The sequence below is a fragment of the Branchiostoma floridae genome, chromosome 11, assembly GCF_000003815.2.
Source record: "Branchiostoma floridae strain S238N-H82 chromosome 11, Bfl_VNyyK, whole genome shotgun sequence".
In the NCBI taxonomy this organism is placed as follows: Eukaryota; Metazoa; Chordata; class Leptocardii; order Amphioxiformes; family Branchiostomatidae; genus Branchiostoma; species Branchiostoma floridae.
Window position 1 is genome coordinate 23,032,410 of NC_049989.1, and position 19,439 is coordinate 23,051,848.

General features: G+C 45.0%; 3 protein-coding genes across 5 annotated transcripts in view; 2 read left to right on the top strand and 1 right to left on the bottom strand.

Moving 5' to 3' along the window:
• The window catches only part of LOC118425941 (two pore calcium channel protein 1-like), a 13,803-nt gene extending 3,173 nt beyond the window's left edge, over positions 1 to 10,630 (top strand). The window contains exons 7-23 of the mRNA XM_035835108.1: positions 3,466 to 3,549; positions 4,008 to 4,096; positions 4,424 to 4,489; positions 4,785 to 4,885; positions 5,054 to 5,111; positions 5,268 to 5,393; positions 5,613 to 5,705; positions 6,010 to 6,072; positions 6,418 to 6,483; positions 6,847 to 7,022; positions 7,520 to 7,647; positions 7,847 to 7,905; positions 8,188 to 8,352; positions 8,744 to 8,827; positions 9,202 to 9,370; positions 9,881 to 10,017; positions 10,385 to 10,630. Coding sequence (XP_035691001.1) covers positions 3,466 to 3,549; positions 4,008 to 4,096; positions 4,424 to 4,489; positions 4,785 to 4,885; positions 5,054 to 5,111; positions 5,268 to 5,393; positions 5,613 to 5,705; positions 6,010 to 6,072; positions 6,418 to 6,483; positions 6,847 to 7,022; positions 7,520 to 7,647; positions 7,847 to 7,905; positions 8,188 to 8,352; positions 8,744 to 8,827; positions 9,202 to 9,370; positions 9,881 to 10,017; positions 10,385 to 10,462 — 1,742 coding nt within the window. The 3' untranslated portion in view covers positions 10,463 to 10,630. The remainder of the gene's footprint in view (positions 1 to 3,465; positions 3,550 to 4,007; positions 4,097 to 4,423; positions 4,490 to 4,784; positions 4,886 to 5,053; positions 5,112 to 5,267; positions 5,394 to 5,612; positions 5,706 to 6,009; positions 6,073 to 6,417; positions 6,484 to 6,846; positions 7,023 to 7,519; positions 7,648 to 7,846; positions 7,906 to 8,187; positions 8,353 to 8,743; positions 8,828 to 9,201; positions 9,371 to 9,880; positions 10,018 to 10,384) is intronic.
• A 134-nt stretch (positions 10,631 to 10,764) lies between these two features.
• On the top strand, positions 10,765 to 16,052 carry LOC118425943 (XK-related protein 8-like). Its single transcript, XM_035835113.1, has 3 exons — positions 10,765 to 11,433; positions 13,317 to 13,533; positions 13,962 to 16,052. The coding sequence occupies exons 2-3, from the start codon at positions 13,429 to 13,431 to the stop codon at positions 15,045 to 15,047; spliced, it is 1,191 nt and encodes a 396-aa protein (XP_035691006.1). The 5' UTR covers positions 10,765 to 11,433; positions 13,317 to 13,428; the 3' UTR covers positions 15,048 to 16,052.
• A 502-nt stretch (positions 16,053 to 16,554) lies between these two features.
• Positions 16,555 to 19,439, bottom strand: part of LOC118425942 (carbohydrate sulfotransferase 1-like) — a 52,279-nt gene continuing 49,394 nt past the window's right edge. For all 3 annotated transcript variants that reach the window (XM_035835112.1, XM_035835111.1, XM_035835110.1), the window contains exons 4-7: positions 19,234 to 19,379; positions 18,656 to 18,815; positions 17,990 to 18,124; positions 16,555 to 17,049 (exon numbers count right to left, since the gene is read on the bottom strand). In XM_035835112.1, coding sequence (XP_035691005.1) covers positions 16,579 to 17,049; positions 17,990 to 18,124; positions 18,656 to 18,815; positions 19,234 to 19,379 — 912 coding nt within the window. In that variant the 3' untranslated portion in view covers positions 16,555 to 16,578. The remainder of the gene's footprint in view (positions 17,050 to 17,989; positions 18,125 to 18,655; positions 18,816 to 19,233; positions 19,380 to 19,439) is intronic.

The window sequence follows — 19,439 nt, forward strand, 5'->3', positions numbered from 1 at the left end:
TGTGCGCCCTAGCTATACTGCCCGTGTACTAGTACAAATAAACGACAGCTTGCAGTGTGCAAAGTTTGTTCACATTTTAATTGTCAAAACGAAATTACTGGCAAAGTCGAAAGTACAATTTGAGTCACAATGATAAATTACAAAGATGCGATCTTGTTAAGGCTTTCCTTGAATTTGTCATAGTCCAGGGTTGTTCTGTCGCTTTTCTTTCCCAGGAAAGACATCAGTGCCTCCCCAAACTCCTGTGCTGTTTTGGTCCTCCTCTTCCCGCTCGGCAGTGTCACCTGGATTCGGAAGATAGGGTCGACTTTTGGCAGAAGAGTGGTACTCTCTCTGGCAAACTGAATTTCTAGCTTCATTCTCTGTTGTTTCTCTTTGTCATTCAGTTTTTCGCTTGCAATGAATTGCTCAACCTCCGAACTGTCAGTGAAGGGGCCACCGCTAGCTTTCAGTTTGTCTAGCATGTCAAGTCTCTTCCTCTCATTTCTTTGAGCCATCTCCTGCTTTTGCGCTGCCCCCATCTCAAACTTCTCCTGTGTATGTCTACTCCAGTTGAGTTCGACCTCCCTCTTAGCCTGAGCTGCTGCTTTGAAACCCCTGAAGGAGGGAACCTGCCCATGTCTGATGAGCTCTTGGCTCTTCTGCAAGATGATTGATCTGCTCACCGCATTCAGCGTGCCAAGCTTTTTCAGTCTGTGGTCTACCTTGCCACACTGCCTCTCCATACCGATGTTGTGAACAGGGGTTTCATCAATGTTGCTTGCCTGGTCGCTCACTGGATAGTCCATTGGGAAGGACTCTTCATCAATCCCATAGTCTCTCCTTTGCCTGGCTAGGACAGTCTGCATGTGGGGCAGCATCAAGTTAGTCAACTTCTTCACTTCTTCCATGTGCTCCTCAGCTACGTCGGACACAGAACTCAGGACCTCTTCCGTGTAACTCTTCTTTACACCAGCAAACAGGTCATCAGACACCGCAGTGTACTCAGGCTTTATGAACCTTGTGAAGTCATCACTGATAGGCTTGCCCAGACCTGTGTGCAATCCTTTGTAGAACTCACTCAGCTGAGTATGGGTAGCACCCTTCTCTATTGTCCTGGCATAGAATGGTTCCACCAAGTGCACACCCAGACAGGCAAAGACCACAAGGACCACTTTCAGATAGGGAAGTTCCAAAACTTCTCTCACCAGGCAGGCCAGGCGGTTATTAATGTGTGGGTTCTGCCTTAGGAATTCTACCAGATGGTCATAGATGTGGATCAATACGGCTGCTGCTCTTGAGAGGCATCCAAACCGGTTGTCCTTGTACGCAAACAAGACATTAGATACATTCCTTTGCTCCAAGAAGAGGAGAAATGGCTTGTAGCGGTTCCAGGGCTTGTGTGAATATTCTGGAGCCACCAGCTTCAGGCACATGTCTAGCGATTGCCCAGCCAGACTGGTATTCTTGCTTCCTACTTCCATATCCACCATGAAACCCTTCAGAACCTGCTCCATCTTCATATCTGCCTCCACTATCTTCATAACCTTGTTCATGGCACTGCTGAAGCCAAGTGTAGTGTGTGTACCACAAAATAGCTGTCCTGCTGGTTTCTCTATGTCGTACATCTCTGCCAGAAGATTTGCAAACCCCTTGTTGTGTTCTGTGCTGTCTGTCATGTGTGTGTCTACAAGCTTATACACATCCTCTGCACTGACTCCTCGAACTGATGCCAGTATCTCAAAGCCCATATCCACCTGCATTGCTATATCTTCAGTTGTCTCTCCATGGATTGGTAGGATAGGCAGAGGAAATGGGGTCTCCTGACCAACATGCAGCCCTTCCCCCTTGAACTGACCTACACCTTTCTTTGTGGTACTGTCTGATGCGTGAGTAATCATCCTACCCTTCTGCTTCTCCTCGTCAAGCTTGTCCACCACTAGAGAGAGACTCTGGGCCTCGATCTGCTGCAGAGCTTCCCTGATGTTCTTGTTCGTTGGCACAGTATCTACATCAAAGATCTCATCATATTCCCCAAGGCTTTTCCATCTTCGTCCAAACATTGTGTTACCAACTTCAATCACAGCTGAGCTTGCTTCACTAATGGAAAGCCCCTTTCCTGAGAGATTAGCTACAGTCTTGTAAAAGTCCTCACGTATTTTTCTCTCCGACTCTCGTATGTGTTGAAACGCTGGAGGTAGTGGGTCATCTACCTCCATCTCAGCAACAGCCGTGAAGATCTTTCTTTTCTTTCCCTTGGGGTTGTCCGAAAGCTCGCCTTCCTAATGTGAAAAACATTTATTGAAAATAATTCATATGTCACACACGCGCATTCAACTACAGACACAAGAATAAAGACTGCAATTACAAAATGCATGTGTAAAAACACAGGTAGATAGGAGGTAACTGTACCTTGTGGTGTTTATCAGTCTCAGAAGTCTTTTGTCGCTTTTGCTTTGGCTCGCTTTCCTCTGGCTCTTCTCCACCACTGCTGGCAGTGCTGCTAAAAATCTCACCAGCTTCAATGAGATTAGCAGTAATCTCATCTAGAGTCCTGTACTGGAACTGCTGGTCTCTTTCCTTCCTGTACTCTTCCTGCCTCTCCCTCACCCTCTGGGCTCTCATTGTACTTTGGTACCACACAGGGTCCACGCCTTTGTGACAATACATCTTCCGCTCTGTCTTCTGGTCTTCATAGTACTTATGCTCCATGTCACTCATGCTCACCCCCCATTCTTCTTGCAGGGCTTGACGCCGTACAGGGTCCTCTAGATAAACATCGAAGAGCTGGCCCTTTCTTTCAAACAGCTCTTTGTAGTCATTGACGGCCTTTGAGTTCTCTTTCCCTTTTTGCCCATATCTCTTCCTGCCTTCCGTAAACTGTTTTCTCAAGGCCTCCACCCTCCTCTTGATTGTGCTCAAGGATACACAATACACTGTGTCATGGTAGTACTTTGCGTAGACCTGCTTTGCCACCTCTGATACCGCCATGTCGGTGGTCACTTTACCTATTCCCTCTACTTCCAAGTGGTATCTAAGCATTGATATCACACTTTGCAGGGTTGGCAGTTTCGTGGGCGGGTTGAAATGTTTGGACGGTGGGAAGGCCTTATCGGCATCAAGCTCTTTTGCTTCCGATCTAGTTTTAGGCCTACTACAGGTCGCCATGTTTACTAATATTCTGTTGGTTGAGTGTCTCAAACATGCCAAAAGCGCGGGAGAATAATGTAATGTGATATGCCATGGTACGCTGCGGCGGGCGGCGGTGACCTCTTCACCTGATTACCCCAATAGTGTACTAATAGTGCATATAATATGGATTTCGTTTTTTGGGTGAGGTGGGGGGTTTATTTTACATTAGATGCCAATTTTTATGCAAAATGTCTCTCAAATGACCTAATGCATCACCCCTGAAGTGGGTGTGGTCATATTTGAAAATTTCCATTTTTTGCCAATTTATCGACCCCCCCTAACGTTGAATTCTAGATGGGCAGTTCTATGAGGGATCGTATGAGGGCGCTTATGATCACATCTTCATGGCGTTCCTGAGAACATTCATACTCCTGGCAGGTACGTAACAATAAGCGCGCTCACCGTTACATGTACGCATGCGTAATAGTGCCCAAAGTAGTGGATCATTCTACTCGCAGTCAATTATGTTACCTTCACAGAAGGGAACATGTCTGTTTTTGCTTTGTTTCTTCTTCCTTTCCGCGAAAATAAGGTCAACGACCTGGACCAGACGGCTGTCACCATGGTAACCGGTAACGTAGCAGGCACCATGTGGTGTTCGGTTACATAATGTAGCAAATGTCAGATCTAGAGGGGCTCGGGTCACTACATTTAGAAATGTGTTCAAATAAGAATGAACAAAACAGTTGCCAGTGTTAGACTACAACATGTGAAGGTAACATTCTGTATTCGCTTGCAAATATTACCTTTCTAGTTTGTTAAGTCTTTGTACATCTTACCACAACCGAAAACTTCACGATAATCTGTCCTGTTTTTGCTGCACGTTTCCCCGTCAGGCGGTGACTATCCAAGTCTCATGATCGAGGCCTACAAGACTGAAAACACGACACTGCTGTATTTTGACACCGTGGTCTACATAGGACAGGTGGGTATATATGTGGTGATGCATGGGGTTTTGCTTGGAGGGATAGAAGAATCTCACTAGACAAAAGTTTCATGGATACATTAGAAATTAAAGACCTGTAAATGGCATTTATTCTTCACAAACAAACAAAAACATTTAAAAACGACACATTGCACACCTAATTGGCCAAACTTGAAAATGAACTAGATTTCAGACTTTAGTATTCATAGCAGAAGGCACCCAAAATTCATCCATGTATTATGTTTTTACGGACGTGTTTCATATACTCGCGTCTGAGCAAATAAACTATGACAAACTCTGATGAAGATCTTGTATTTCCTTCCCTAGTTCTTCGCTTTCGCCCTGCTGGTCGCCCAGATCTACGATTCCTACAAGTTTGCCAACAAGAAAAGAGTGAGTGATGCATTCACTTTTTGTTATTTTGTCATGCCACACCATACACTTTGAGAAGATGGCGAAAAATTATGTAGAAGAATTATCATATACTATTCCGTCACAAAATGGCTAGGTTTCATTCGTGCTTATTGCAAAGGAAATCAAAATTACCTTTGTATACATCTACATGTTGCGATGGTTCGTATTCTTTTCCAACTTTCAAAGCCAGTTATGAGAATTGCAAAGAAAAATTTCAAAATAGACATCATGAATATTGCAATTTTTCTTTAATACTTCTGTCCATTTCTTCTAGATAAAAGTGGAGCGTCTAGAGGAGAGACAGTGTCTAGTAAAAGCATTTGACGCCATTGACTTTGCCAAGATCGGGGTTATATCATATCAACAGTGGAGAAGGTAACACAGCAGAATACTTTTTTAAAGTTTGGTTTATCATTTGATGAATTCCTGGGAAGAGCGGTGACAAAAACAGATCTTCAGATCGATTTTAGCATGTCTTTCACAATACCTGTTAGGGGGACGGAAATACTTTAAGCAAAATGTTTATTTATAAACATGTTTCAGATTACACAAAGAATTGGATCAAAGAGCCACAGAAGTGGAAACTATGGGAAGATTTAAGGTAAGGCAGTTTTCCTATGAAAGTACGATTTTCAGTTAACGCTGGAGGTGTAATCTTTTGGAATTGGTGCACATATTACATATAGCCTAGTTTCACTAATCCTGTTATACTTATACAGACTTGGCCGATTTTATCAAGTTTCTAACCTACATACAGAAATTCAAGGAGCTGGCGGGCCAGGATGTGAGCCCTGGGAACAAGACTTCAGACAGTGGGGACGAGGCGTTGACGTTGGTGGAGTTCCTCTTCCTTCCCGACGTGCTTCAGTTCACAGTGGAAAAGGTGACGTCATTTCTGTATAATACGTGTGTTACGCGTATGAATGTGTTTACTACTATTTTTGATAAACCATTGTAACAAACTGTTTTTCATCCAGGGAGGTGCAAGTCATTCCAAGGCTACATATATACGTTTGAGGTTTAAATGATATGATATATAATAAATGATAAATACTTTATACCAAGGTTTAAACGCTAGTATTTCGTAAATGTTTTCTTGCAGAAACGACGAAAGGAACTTTTCGGGAGACGAAACAGCTGCCTCATAAGACTTCAAAACATTCTGAATGGCAGGGCGGTTTTCTGGATCTCTACGGTAAGTGAAAGTTCACCATTATCATATTCTTGGTTTGATTGTTTCGGGGGCGATTCTGTCTATGTGTGTTTCCGTGTAGGGAGATGTGTACTTGTGTGCGTCTCAGCTTCTCAAAAAAAACACCATTGCAATACATCCGCAGAACGTTTTCTTACGAGTCGCCTGTAAAGCTGCACCTGTCATCTCTGGTCGCCTTGATAAGAAACAATAGGTGTGACCCAATGGACAAAAAATGACAAATGTTAGATTGTTGATGAAAGCATAGTACACTTCTACAAATATTTTTTTGCGTAACTTTCCGTAGCTGCTGAACCTGCTGTTCCTCCTGTCCTTCGCCGTGGTTTGGCGCGGGATGCCCAGAATCGTCGTAAGTACGTCTATCAATCTGACAATCATCATCATCGCGGGCGGCTTGCCCGGACCGGGTCCTCTCTCTCCTTCTAAACGTCTCTGACAGTTATACCTTACGCCAAAGCTGTCATTTGTCGTAATGAATTGGTTTATTGACTAGTTTAAGACTCTATTAAGCAGTCACATGGCTAAATTGTAAGATTCTCACATGCTAACCACTGTTCAACGTTCACATATCGTCTGTTACATAACTTCGGGTGAGAAAAAACTAAGTGTGTAAAAGAAAACTCCTATGTCCTATGACCTACCAACCTGATGAAACTATTTTCGGTACATAACTTCATGTTTCCTGTACTCCTAGGCAGAGATCATATTCTGGTTGAATGGGTGCCTGCTGGCTCTGATGCTGATGCTGTCGATTCTTCAGGTATGTCCTACAATAGCCTAAAAATACCACCGTGGTCTATACCACGTACTTTTATTCGTATGTCGTACGCATTATTACTATAATTGGTGTAAAACACGGGCTCCTTCAAAGTGCCCTGCATTGGACAAAACATACCACCGTTCGTCTTTCATCCAACCCAACTTGAACCAATTCTCTTTAAGTCAAAGTGTGCTGCCAAATGATTCATACGTGACGTTGCTGTGTTTACGTAAGTCGTACGTACTATTACTACAATTGGTGTAAAGCAAGTAGAAAACCACACATCCACACCCAGAATGACGACGAGCTCTCGAAATCGTCGAGTCGAAATCTTATTTGCCACTATATTTGTACGTGTTTCAGATTGCAGCGTTCAGACGAGATATCAGCCGAGAAAATGTGGTCGCCATGGTGATGGAGCTGCTCACCATTGGCTGCCACGTCTCCATGGCGACAGTGCGGGAGGAGAAGATGCTGAGAAACTGGGCCCGGATTGCGGCTTTCCTGTGTATGCTCGTCAGACAGGGCGTGGTGTGGATGTAAGGGACGTTTCAATTGATAGGATTTAGGAGCATTTCATTTTTCATTATATCCTATGATATAAGGGACGTTTCTGTTGATAGGATTCTCGATTCATTGATTAAAACTCAATACGAAAAGCCCAACGAATTTTCCTGTTATAGAAGAGAACCAGAGAAGCAAACAGCCGTAGTCACCAAATGATGCACGTCACTGTTCGGTTAAGTCAAATTTCATTTGAATAGATATCACCTTCATTTCAGGCTGCAACACACGCAGTGTACTTCTTTCGCAGTCAAGAGAGAGCTCGTCAAATACTAGTAGTTGAGCTAACAAGTTTATTTTCCGTTAGCTCCTCACAGATAACTTGATACTGAAACGACTTGCCATTTTACTCTGTCAGCCATGACCTATCCTATGAAACTCCCGATTTAATCTATGGTGATTCTATGAAGTGTTGAAGTTTAAAAGTTTACTTCTCACCCCCATCACCTACAATCCATCCACCCCCTCTCAGCCCGCTGTCCACGTGGTTCCACTGGGCCCGCAGGATAGCCTTACCTTACGTCATCCTGACGTTACTCACCTACGTCATCATGTACGTCACCGCCGTCATCGGGACGGAGCTCTTCGCATCAGTCTCGGGTGAGAACTGTTCGAAAATTTGCTTTCTTTCTTTACCCTTTTACTCTTTTCATATAAAAGAAATGTTTTACTGTCTGTGGAGATTCCAATCGCCACCATTATACAGCATTCTTTCGTAATGATACGAACTTAATTAATGTTACGTTACCGTAATAGAGGGATTCATCGAAGTTCAACAGTTTTTATAATTCTCTGGCAGGGTTCCAGCCACCGCGGGGGTTCCAGGACTTTGACACCGCCATGCTGACGCTGTTTCAGGTTAGGAGAATCATGTCTAGTATTAGTAGCCAATAGGCCAACCCGTTACTTAGCTTTGTAATGACCAATGGTTGATTAATTGAAGCCTGTTTCGGGCCAATACAAACATATTGGAACGTTGTATTTTGAAACGTCCCAAAAAGCCGTTACATAATTTTGCAATGGGCCGTTCCCCTAGAACGCCATGTCGAACAAATAGAACCCACTGTTCTATTTGAACCAGTCGGTCAAAATAGAACAGGGGGCAGGGCTTTATTCTTGTGACGTCATTTTCTGTTCCAGATCCTGATGGGGTCCGGTTGGGACAGCATGATGCAGACCGTTGCCATGGAGACCTCGTACTGGGCATGCGCGTACTTCCTGCTGTACTTCACGCTGATCCACCTGCTGGTCGTCAACGTCGCCATGGCAATCATGGTGGACCTGGTGTCCATCATACAGGCTGACGTCAGTCTCATTACGTCATTCTATAGTTTTAGTAAAGTAGAGTGGACTCATTCCCCAATCTACTAAAGTTTGGCAGGATGAATAAACTGGAACTATGCGGCTCCAGATGTCTTGCTGAGGGACGTCCGCGGTGCGAAAGATGTTGGTTAGCTAAGGAATGACTCCACTGTGCTATGAATTCGTTTTGTATAGTTTCATTAGAGGCATCTACTCACATGGCTGTGACGTCACAGTGGTTGGCATGGCAATCATGGTTCATTGACCTGGTGTCCATCATATTGCCTGACGTGAAAACGGAGATATTGTATTTGTTTGTCTGCTCGATGTGTGTTAAATAAGCCCCCAAATGTCTTCAGCATGATGCTTCAAGACAATGCGTTTTGTTTTTCAGGAGAGCGAGGCTGGAGGTTCAGCAGACGAAGAAGAGGCGGAAAAGGAAGAAGAAGATGGCGACAAAATGTCACTTTCTTACAAGGTTTTGGTTATCTTGGTCATCTCTTAAAAATGATCTTGCACACAGCTTTATCCTACCATGACTAGTTTCTAACGTACGAAGACCCACAATGACAACTACATTATGATACAGTTCCTTTCATGATGACCCATCCAGACTTTGACCATAAACATACGAAGGCCCATAAGTACATTTGGAGAGAAAAAAAAAAGATTTAAAAATCAGTTGCCCTTATCCAGCCTTTTTACTTAAACGTACCACCTAGTTTAAAGAAGGCCCCAAAGCTACAATTGAACTGCAAAACAGAACCCCTCTAGATATCCATTTAAATATTATAGCTAGCTACGAAGGCCCACAGCGACATTTATACTGAGCCATTTCCGATTCCCCTCCAGATGTCGCTGTCGAGCCTGGACCTGTCCCTGCCCATGTCTATCCTCATGCCCGCCCTCGGGTCACACGTCACCGGTTCCCATGGCAACAGCCCGACAGACGACGGTCCTCAGGACCCCTCGTCACCAGGGGCAACGGTAACGTCACGTGATGAGCCGGTACAGGAGGCAGGTGTGTATGGATAAACTGTCAAATGTACATAGCCTCGTGTTTGGTCATCATTATATCTTGCTTGTCGTGTTGTTGTCAGTACTGTTACGAGTCCAGGGCTTTCCCACTAGCATGGACAGCTGCAAGCCTGTTTTAACTCACTCATTCATAATGGCAGGCATGGTAAGTAATATAGATAAGTTCAATAAACAGGCCCTGACCACAAAACCCAGAAAATGTTGGGAATCTTACAATGGTTGTACCAGTACGAAGTTCAGTACCGGTGGTATGGTTTGATTCTAATCAGCGATATCAAACGATATCACTCGTGATCCTACGTCATATTCTGTCTTGAAACAGAATTTTTGCTGCTCGTTGTTTCCACAATTCGTTTAAATGTGCAATCTATAACGTTTACATGCATTGACCTAAAATACGCCTTACGCAAAGTCATTTATAGTCTAGTACGTTTGTGAAGTGTCTAGTATGAAAGCGGAAAATTATTATTTTTCTCCTCAAACAAACCTTTAGTCCACCTGTCAGGAAGAAAGAGTTTAGGCAACTGGAGGCGGGAGTTGCTAGGCGACATCACGGTGCTGAACGCTGAGGAGCTGCGCCGCCTGTCGGAACTGAGCAAATCTGCAGCCAGGCTGCGCACACAAGCACGGGTAAGGAAAACACCGAATCCTTTGAACACTTTTGCACACAAAATTGCTTTTACTGAGTACGTCGTCTAAAGACCCTGAATCTGATTGGAGCGTACGGAACGAGATTGTATGGTCTAAATTGATTCTATTTGTATTTATCTATTTATTTATTCGTTTTGCTGACTTTTGTGGCTTATATATCACCACTTCAGACGGACAACAGTTATCTAGTACCACTATGTATTAGAAAATGTTATTTTCCCGTGTGCGTATTTGCAACACAAAAGAAACGTTTATTCTGCAAATCAACTCATCAGGTCTGCAGTTTACAGCTTTTTCGGTAGATGTCGTCCCTGCATGGTGTATAAATTGAGCCCTCTCTCCCTAGACGCAGCTGAGGCGGCGAATCTCCTCCACTCTGCGCGTCATGGACCTGGAGGAGGAGGAAGAAGAGGAGACTGTGTAGTGGTGACACCTAGCGATTTGATCGCAATCGTCATCGCGGAGCTGAATCTTGTTTCACGAACATTGAATACAAGAGAAAGACTATGTTAGACGGTGGTAACTTAAAAAAAGTTGCGGACAATCCGTGTTTCCATGTTACTTAATAAATCAATGACTGGTATTCACTTAACACCTAGTGAATATCACTTCTGTATCTGAAGCTCAAAGTCTAGATATTTGTTCGGATTTCGTTCTCTTTTAACGTTGTTGGAGCAACGTTCAAACGTTCAGAGATGCAGATATCTGGTCGATAGTATCATTACTAGTGTTATATATGGGAATTATTACTTGGCAGCGGCTTGTTTCTTAAACACTTTCCAGACGTTTCTTAACATCGCGAGAAGTAACTTTACACCTACGAAGTCGTAAGCACGCTTAAGGGTCAGACGTACCCATGTCCACCGACACACGAGGTCGTTACCATGGTTCCGGGTCACGCACGTGTCACGCAGCGAGAGCGTGACAACTCTTGCATCATCAATGACCGCCATGTTTGTTCCGAAATGTTACGCCGTCAGGTCGGACGTTAAACAATAGACGAGAACACCTGACACGCCTCTTACCTGGCGAACGTGCGTAGGTAGAAAGCGCAGGACACAAAGAAACTTGTTCGAGTTACGGCGCAGCTTTCTTGACTTTTCAAGACGTTATTGTGAAAGGAAAAGTATCTCGCTCTTGTATGACGTCGCCGAAAGCCCCTTTTCGACCGGTTAAAACTAGCAGCAGGGCTGACGCTATGCGCTATATATACATGTTCTCCGTAACGGGCTTTTTTGTGAAGTATGAACATTAAATCACCGCGGCTTGAAGTCCCGTTTCGGGAACTGCAACCCTTTCCAGTAGCGCAAGTCGGATCGCCGGTAGCAATACTGGATCTGAACTCTGGAGGTTTGGACCAAGGGGAAGCGAGTCCTCGTTCCTTTGCATTTACAGGTAACTTTAACCTTACCCTTTCTCCAGGTAGATATGTTTTATTATATAGTACAAAGTTAAACTTTATTCAAACGCAAAAAGACACACGGATCAAATTTTCAACGATCACTGTCACCTTCTTCAGGATCTTTCAGGATCAGTATTTATCCTGAAGAAGGCGGCAGTGGTGGTTGAAAATGTGATCCGTGTGTACTTTTGTGTTGGAAGAAGGTTTTAAGCATTGTACTATGATTACCACCAACACAGATGAGCTTCCATGATGTTTTATTACAGTATGCACGTGTTTAACTGCTAACATTTGAGGTGTAAAAAGGGTGCCGCAAACTGAGGGTATTTTTCGTACAGTCGTGTGTGTACAAGTCAAGTGTCGTACAAAATCCCACTGTCTTGTTACGGTAATGTCTTAGATCCTTGTTGGAGTTAGTTCCGTCACATCCTGTAAATTCTACTCGTGGCATCGAAAAAAAAAATCGCACGATGACCCACGCCAAAATATAGCTGCGCCATAACGTACAGTATGTACCTGTCCTAAGCAACCACACAATAGACGGGCAAAATGGTTGCTGAGGACAGATAGTTGCTCCGGACAAAATGGTTGTTTGATGATCTATACATGGTATGGTAATATCCTGGTTAGAATGAGAAGAAAGAAAAGTAAACAATAGCTCAAGAAACAGGGGCCTTTTGTATTATTTTCATATTTTTGGTAACTTGTCAACGTTACCAAGAAATAAAAAAACTAAACAAAAGAAGCTTAGGGTAATTGTGCCAGCAGAAATTAATTATCATGTAATGGCTGCTAGCCATCAAGTTTGGTTGTTGAGTGGATGCTCTTTTTTTGCGACTACAAAAAGTGGTTACTGGTTGGATAAGGGGAGAGGGTCTTTTTAATTTCTATTGGTACACCTAACCTGTGCGTCTGTATAAAAATGGACGGGGCTGTTTCAATGTGTCCTCTGGCGGCAGTTGGTTGCTCGGCCAGGGTTGACTGTATAGAGCGTCCGTCCGTAGACTGCGGCAAAACATACCGCTTTCTATATTTAGGTAAGTAGTAGAAGTAAACTGTATTGACTCGTGCTCGTACATTGCTGGCGTGGTTCTGTTGCCTTCACGTCGAAAGTCGACCAGCATGAAGTCTACGTCTCGCTTGATTGTAAGATTCCTTCCATTGACCGGTCAAAGCTATTGTAGAGCACACATGGTGCATTCTACTCGAAGTGTAATGAAGAAAATAAATGAACGCCTAAGTTTAGAGCGACTGGATGTCATTGGCGGCTCGAATTGAAGATGAATGTGACTTTCTTATTGACTGTTCACGAAAGGATGAATAACGCTCAGAACTATTCATCTCTTTTTACGCTTCTTCAAATGAATATATACATTCAATTTTGTAAAGGTCTTCAACTGTGGTATAGGACGTAGCCCGCACTTTTTATAAGTACGTAGATCTATGCATCAAATGGTATTTAACGTTAGCTCGATCAGAAACAGTACTACAATAAGTAAAAATGACACGCTTAAATCAATATGTTGATTTGTACATATACTTGTACGTAAGTTGATTCATTTGTATCCACTTCTTTGTTTGTATGTAAATGTTTGTGTGTACAGCTGTAGTAGCCCTTTGGAAAGTCACAGCGCTTTTGTTGCGTCAATAGAGATTGTAATGTAATATGTTAAGCGTTGACTCGGGTTCTACGTACCACTTCTAATTTTACTGGCCCCGCACTGTAGTTAAGGACAGGCACCTTTTAGCTTTCGTAGCAGATGCCTCAGTCTGTATGTGATGTAATATGTAAATACATGGTCATTCTAGTTTGTAGTTTTAATATTAAAACATTACGTTTGTGACTCTACCAACTGTTGCCTTATTCCTACAGTAGGTATTATCCACGAATCACCGAGAATCCTCATCTCACCAATGAAGGACCTCCGACTGACAGTGCTTCCAGCGACTTGGTTGTCATGACCTTGACCTTATAGTCTTCGAACAACATGGCGGACACACATGCGCACTGGGAGGGCAAGGGCTGCTCCGGGGCATGCTGGGATTGGACCCTGGTTGGTTGGCAGAAGATTTGGCACCAAAAGACGATTCAGGTGTGTGTGTGTGTGTGTGTGTGTGCGTGCGCGCGCGCGCGCGCGTGTGTGATGTTGTTCTCTTTCTATTCTATTCAATTTGATAATTTTTTTCTATTCTATTCCACAAAAATATATTTTCTATTCTATTATGTTTGCAGTGTGTTGTATTGTGTTGTATCATATTCTATCCTTCTTCCAGTGCTTCCCACATTCCTCTTGAGTTTATTCCCTTGTGTTCTAGACCTGTTCTATGCTATGCTATGCCCTATAGTTATACTCTATTGCACTTTATTCTATGCTATGCTGTCCCATACCCTTCGCCTTGTTTCACCGTGTTTGTGTTTGGTGAATGCTTGGGTTACAACTTGAGTAAATGAAGTGAGCTGCTACAGAAAAACATTTGTGAAAATCGTCATTGTTACCTTCTGTTTTATCCTCTCTCCCAGATGTGCGTGTTAGTGGTGTTCCCTCTGTGCCTGTCCGCTTGTAACCTAGCAACAGACGTCGCCCTGGCGGCGGAGTACTACACCAGTGGAGACATTGAGTGGTTCGCCTGGACCGTGTGCCTCGTCATCGGGTCGCTGCTCATCGTCCATATTTGGTCATGCGGGTTTATTTGTCTCGCCGCAAGGTCACATGGCGATGACGTCAGCAAGTTTGCGAGAGTCGTCCAAGAATCACCCAGCAAGTTACGTTGTTTGTCGTCGATTCCAGTCGTGGGTATATCCGCGCATTACGTCGTGTACTCGCGCCTTATTTGGAGCGGGGGTGACGTCAGCGGGCCAGAGCTGGAGCGGTACCTTCCCATCATCCACCTGTTGGAAGCCGTGACGGCGGCCATTTCTCAGCTGTGTCTGCAGACCAAGATCTGGGTCTACACGGACGAGAGGGTCAGCGTCATCAAGGTCGTCTCCATGGTGATGTCGCTCATGGTGACGGTCAAGGCCGTGGTGACGTACCTGTACTACAAGTCCTACCTGCACAGGAGACCGCTGACGCCGGGACTTGTGGGAAGGCTGGTGTTCATGACCTTCTGGAAGGTTCTGGAGGTCAGCGTGCGCGTCCTGACCATGGGTCTGTTCGCGTCAGCCTTCACGCCTTGGATCGCGCTGCGACTCGGGTTACACTGGCTCGTCATGACCGCAGCCTTCTTCGGCATAGACCGGAAGCTGAAGGGCATTGTGGGTCTGTGCGCCTGGGGCCTGGCCATGGTGGTGGACACCTTCAGCATGACCTTCTCACCCGACCACAAGCGGACCTTCTGGCTCAACTCCGCGCTCACGTTGCTAGGTAACATCACCATGGTGACGGTGTGGTACACGCAGAAGACTGGACATGACTGGTACGACGTCCCTGCGCTGGTGGGGATAGTGGTGGGGTCTGTGGTGTCGGCTGCGTTCGGGTTGGTCGGGATGGTGCTGAACGGAAGGATAGAGGCTCCCGCCGCGTTCTGTCGTCATAGAGACGCGTCAGGAACCGAGACAGAACAGCAGAACGCACCTGGCAACTCTGTGGCGTTAAACACTGTGTAGAATGAGGTTTCCATGGCAATATGTGTTCTGTCGTCACCAGTCAGGAACCGAGACAGAACAGCAGAACTCTCCTGGCAACTCTGTAGCATTAAACGCTGTGTAGAACAAGGTTTCCATGGCAAAACGTGTTCGATATTCTTCCTGTTGTTCTGTCGCCACAGAGACCAGTCAGGAACCGGGACAGAACAGCAGAACGCACCTGGCAACTCTGTAGCGTTAAACGCTGTGTAGAACAAGGTTTCCATGGCAAAACGTGTTCGATATTCTTCCTGTTGTTCTGTCGTCACAGAGACCAGCCAGTAACCGGGACAGAACAGCGGAACTCATCTGGCAACTCTGTAGCGTTAAACACTGTTTAGAACCTGGTTTCCATGGCAAAACGTGTTCCGTCGTCACGGAAGTTCGTCAGGAACTGAAACAGGACAGCAGAACTCGCCTGGCAACTCTGTAGCGTTAAACGCTGTAAGGACAGGGTTTCCATGGCGCAATGTGTCGGATATTGCTCTTACATTCTTACTGTACACACCTTCATCATAAGTTTGGTTGTAGTTAAAAGACCCCTTTGTGTAAAATATAACACTTACATATACGTTTGTGCGGTGATATTCCTACTACTCAAGTTCGGTTGCGGGTAAAAGACCCTATTGTGTAAAATGCAACACTTGATTGTGAAACATATGCATTCCAATGGTGCGTAATCTGCCATAATCCACAAAAGGGCCATGAACTTGAAGCGTTAAACGCTGTATAGGACCCGATCTGCATGTCGTAATGTGTTTGGTACCTTTTCTTGTGTACAAACTTTCTACTTGGATTGCTGAGTAACTTGACTGTATGGACGATAATTGTGACGGAGTCTGGCACATCTGTTGAACTCCATCTCACAAATGTATTTGGTACAAATGTATAAGCTCTAGAGATTGTTTAAACTTGCAATGTGAATTCCTTGCTTAATATAAAGGTTTTCAGACATTTGTTTGTTATACAAATGATAACGATTGGCCAAATAGATATGCTAGAGAAGTTAGCTGGCCATATTACGATTTGCTACTAGATGAAAGACTCCAGTTTGTAATTCAACGTTGTAAAAGACAGAACTTGATGAATTATGGTTGTCTATTGGATACGCTATACATCTACGTAATTATTGTGACATATGTGCATTCTAAGGTAGACTCTTTTGTTCAGATATAGAAGGAACAACCTGAGTCTAGATCTTTGTCCTGGGATTGTGTGTTTGTTTTGGAACACTTGATCATCGAGGAACATTATTTGCTGATACTATGTTGTTGTTGTTTTAGCAAGGACAAGTGATCACTTGTGATGACTGTCAACGTTTAAAGGCAACATCTTTGTGATGCATCATATACAAAATTACAAATCTCAAATTGCCATGTACAATGTACAAGAAGTATAGAATATAAAGATAAAATATAAAGTCTCTCAAGCCCCTCTCTCTCTCACTATAAAGATAAAACAACAACTCAAAAACGAAGAAGGCACCGAATAAAACGACATTCTATATCCTTTATTAATTCAACGCTAGCGAGTCCACACTTTCATCAAATAGCTGTACTTTAGTGGGAAAGTTCAAACTGGACGCCTGTTTTGAACCCTGACCTTTGGGCTGGACGTTAGGGGTGGGGATGGGTCCCATGAGGCTGTAGCTCATGTCGTACAGATGGGCCTCGCTAGGGGCGCGCTTGTACCCTGCCAGGTCCAACATCTTCGCGCATGTGCCCTCCACCTTCTGCGCGTACTGCCAGGGCACGGCGTGTCTCCATGCATGCGCGGTAGCGGAGGAGTTGCGTGACGTGGTGTACAGACTGCTGTCCCCGTCCGCCTGCGTGTTGTCCATGATCCACTGCGTCACGTGACTCGGCAGGGGCAGCCCCACGAAGTCGTACAGCAGCTGCACTTGTTGTAGGGGGCGCTGCGCGATGTCCTCGTACCGGAACAGCTTGTAGCGTCCCGCCAGCCAGGGCAGCGGCGAGCGGCCAACCTAGTGCAGGGGAAACGACGGGCATTCGAATTAAAAATCATCTGTAACAGTACTTTATCGCATGAAGATTCCTCACGCGAAGTAAATCTTTTTACAACAAGCGAGAAATTAAAGGTCAGAAGACTGATCGAAAGCTTGGTGGTAAAAGTGTTTTATTTTGGAATACCGTGTAAAGATATCTATAAGACTAATAGGCTTTGTTATCCAAGCCCAGTAGTCTTGTTGAGATTAGTCTAACTCACCCATATCATAGCAAAGCAAGGCAAGGCAACGCAATCAGACATAGCAGACTTTAACCCCTCTGACGAAACAGGGCATCAGGGAAGGCGCCAAACCTAAAACCCTGTGGCAGATCATTAGCTAATCGAGGTTTACACTGACCTGTAGATTGTAGGCCTCCCGTTTACACTAGAAGTCCCCACCCTGTACAGGTTTACACTGACCTGTAGATTGTAGGCCTCCCGTTTACACTAGAAGTCCCCACCCTGTACAGGTTTACACTGACCTGTAGATTGTAGGCCTCCCGTTTACACTAGAAGTCCCCAGCTTGTACAGGTTTACACTAACCTGTAGATTGTAGGCCTCCCGTTTACACTAGAAGTCCCCACCTTGTACAGGGTTTACACTAACCTGTAGATTGTAGGCCTCCCGTTTACACTAGAAGTCCCCACCCTGTACAGGTTTACACTGACCTGTAGATTGTAGGCCTCCCGTTTACACTAGAAGTCCCCACCTTGTACAGGTTTACACTGACCTGTAGATTGTAGGCCTCCCGTTTACACTAGAAGTCCCCACCTTGTACAGGTTTACACTGACCTGTAGATTGTAGGCCTCCCGTTTACACTAGAAGTCCCCACCCTGTACAGGTTTACACTGACCTGTAGATTGTAGGCCTCCCGTTTACACTAGAAGTCCCCACCCTGTACAGGTTTACACTAACCTGTAGATTGTAGGCCTCCCGTTTACACAGAAAGTTCATCTGCTCCGCCACGGTGTCGGGCGCGCCCTTCTCGCCCCGCTTCTCGTTCACGCGAGAGTTGTAGATGCCGCGAGGGTCCCGGATGAGGTGCACGACCTTATAGGAATAGATAAGGGTCGGTTTAGGCTAAGGTCACACAGCTTTAGGGATCAAAAAGAATGATATAAAAGGCACCAAAATACACCACATTTCAAATTGAGATTCATGAGCATGATTTGTGTATAGTTTTAGGTAGGGCTGGGTACCAGTACGGTACTGATTATTAGAATTCGAACAGCACAGAATCACAGGACTAGTAGTCTGATTCCTTCGCCACAGCAAAACATGTTAAGTTAAATAATTATGCGTAAGTATAGTTATTATTGTTTAGGCCCCCTTTCCACTAGACGGCGATCGCGCTGCGCTCTCACTGCAACCTAAATAAAATGTGTAACCTTCGCTTTCACACTGGGTATATCATGAAAAAAAAAGTGTGGCTGAGAAGACAGCAAAACGCACGAAGTGTAAGAGATTCGTTTCCTTTGTATACAATTCGTTGAGCGATATGGCAAATTTGAGGTGGCAGAGAAAGCGCGGCAAGAGCACTGCCCTAGTGGAAAGAGGGTATTAGCTATCACTGTTTAAGACCTTGACGTTGAGTTTTGGGTTCCTCACGAGCGAGGCGAGAGACTTGATGTCCACCAGACGGATGGTCTTCACGGCCACGTGCTGCTTGGAGCGGCACACGTCAGACACCATGTCCGGGGACAGCTCGCGGCAACCCTGCAGCTTGGCGGAGGGGCTCCACCTGGCGGAAAGGGGTTGTAATGCACATAGCTATTAATTCATCTACCTTTGCCACAAGTAACACTGTAAGCTAGACTCCGTTGCAGTCTTCCAACGGGGCTGGCTTTAATTGGGGAGGGGGGCGTTTTTGGTTCGCGATTTTCAACGTTGGCTAGGTCCTCTGTGCCGAGGAAGGGAGTTTGCTGTGAAAGGGAGTTTTGCCGGGGCGGGATAAAACTCGCTATCACGCACCCAATGAAAACCAGCCCCTTTCGAAGACTGCAACGGAGTCTAACTGTAAGCCTCTATGAGGTCGTGAACGTATCATAAATGAATAATACCTGATAGAAGTGGGGCAGAGCGGCGGAGAGCTGAGCGCCGTACTGGAGGTCCTGTGGTGAGTGAGTGAGTGTGTGAATGACTGAGTGAATAAGTAATACCTGATAGAAGTGGGGCAGAGCGGTGGAGAGCTGAGCGCCCTGCTGGAAGTCCTGTGCAGCCTCTCCTTACTGGTGAAGTTCAGGAAGTACCGCAGCCCCGTAAAGTTACACGTCATCATGTCCCCCAGGGTGGGGGCGGCTTGCACCTGTAGGACGGGTCATTCACTGGTCATTACTTAGCCTCTACCAGGCTCCGCGGATCGGTG

Coding starts and splice junctions, on each gene's coding strand:
- LOC118425943 (XM_035835113.1), top strand. CDS start 13,429: ATGGCGGACACACATGCGCACTGGGAGGGCAAGGGCTGCTCCGGGGCA. Junction 13,534..13,961: donor GGCACCAAAAGACGATTCAG/GTGTGTGTGTGT, acceptor CCTCTCTCCCAG/ATGTGCGTGTTAGTGGTGTT.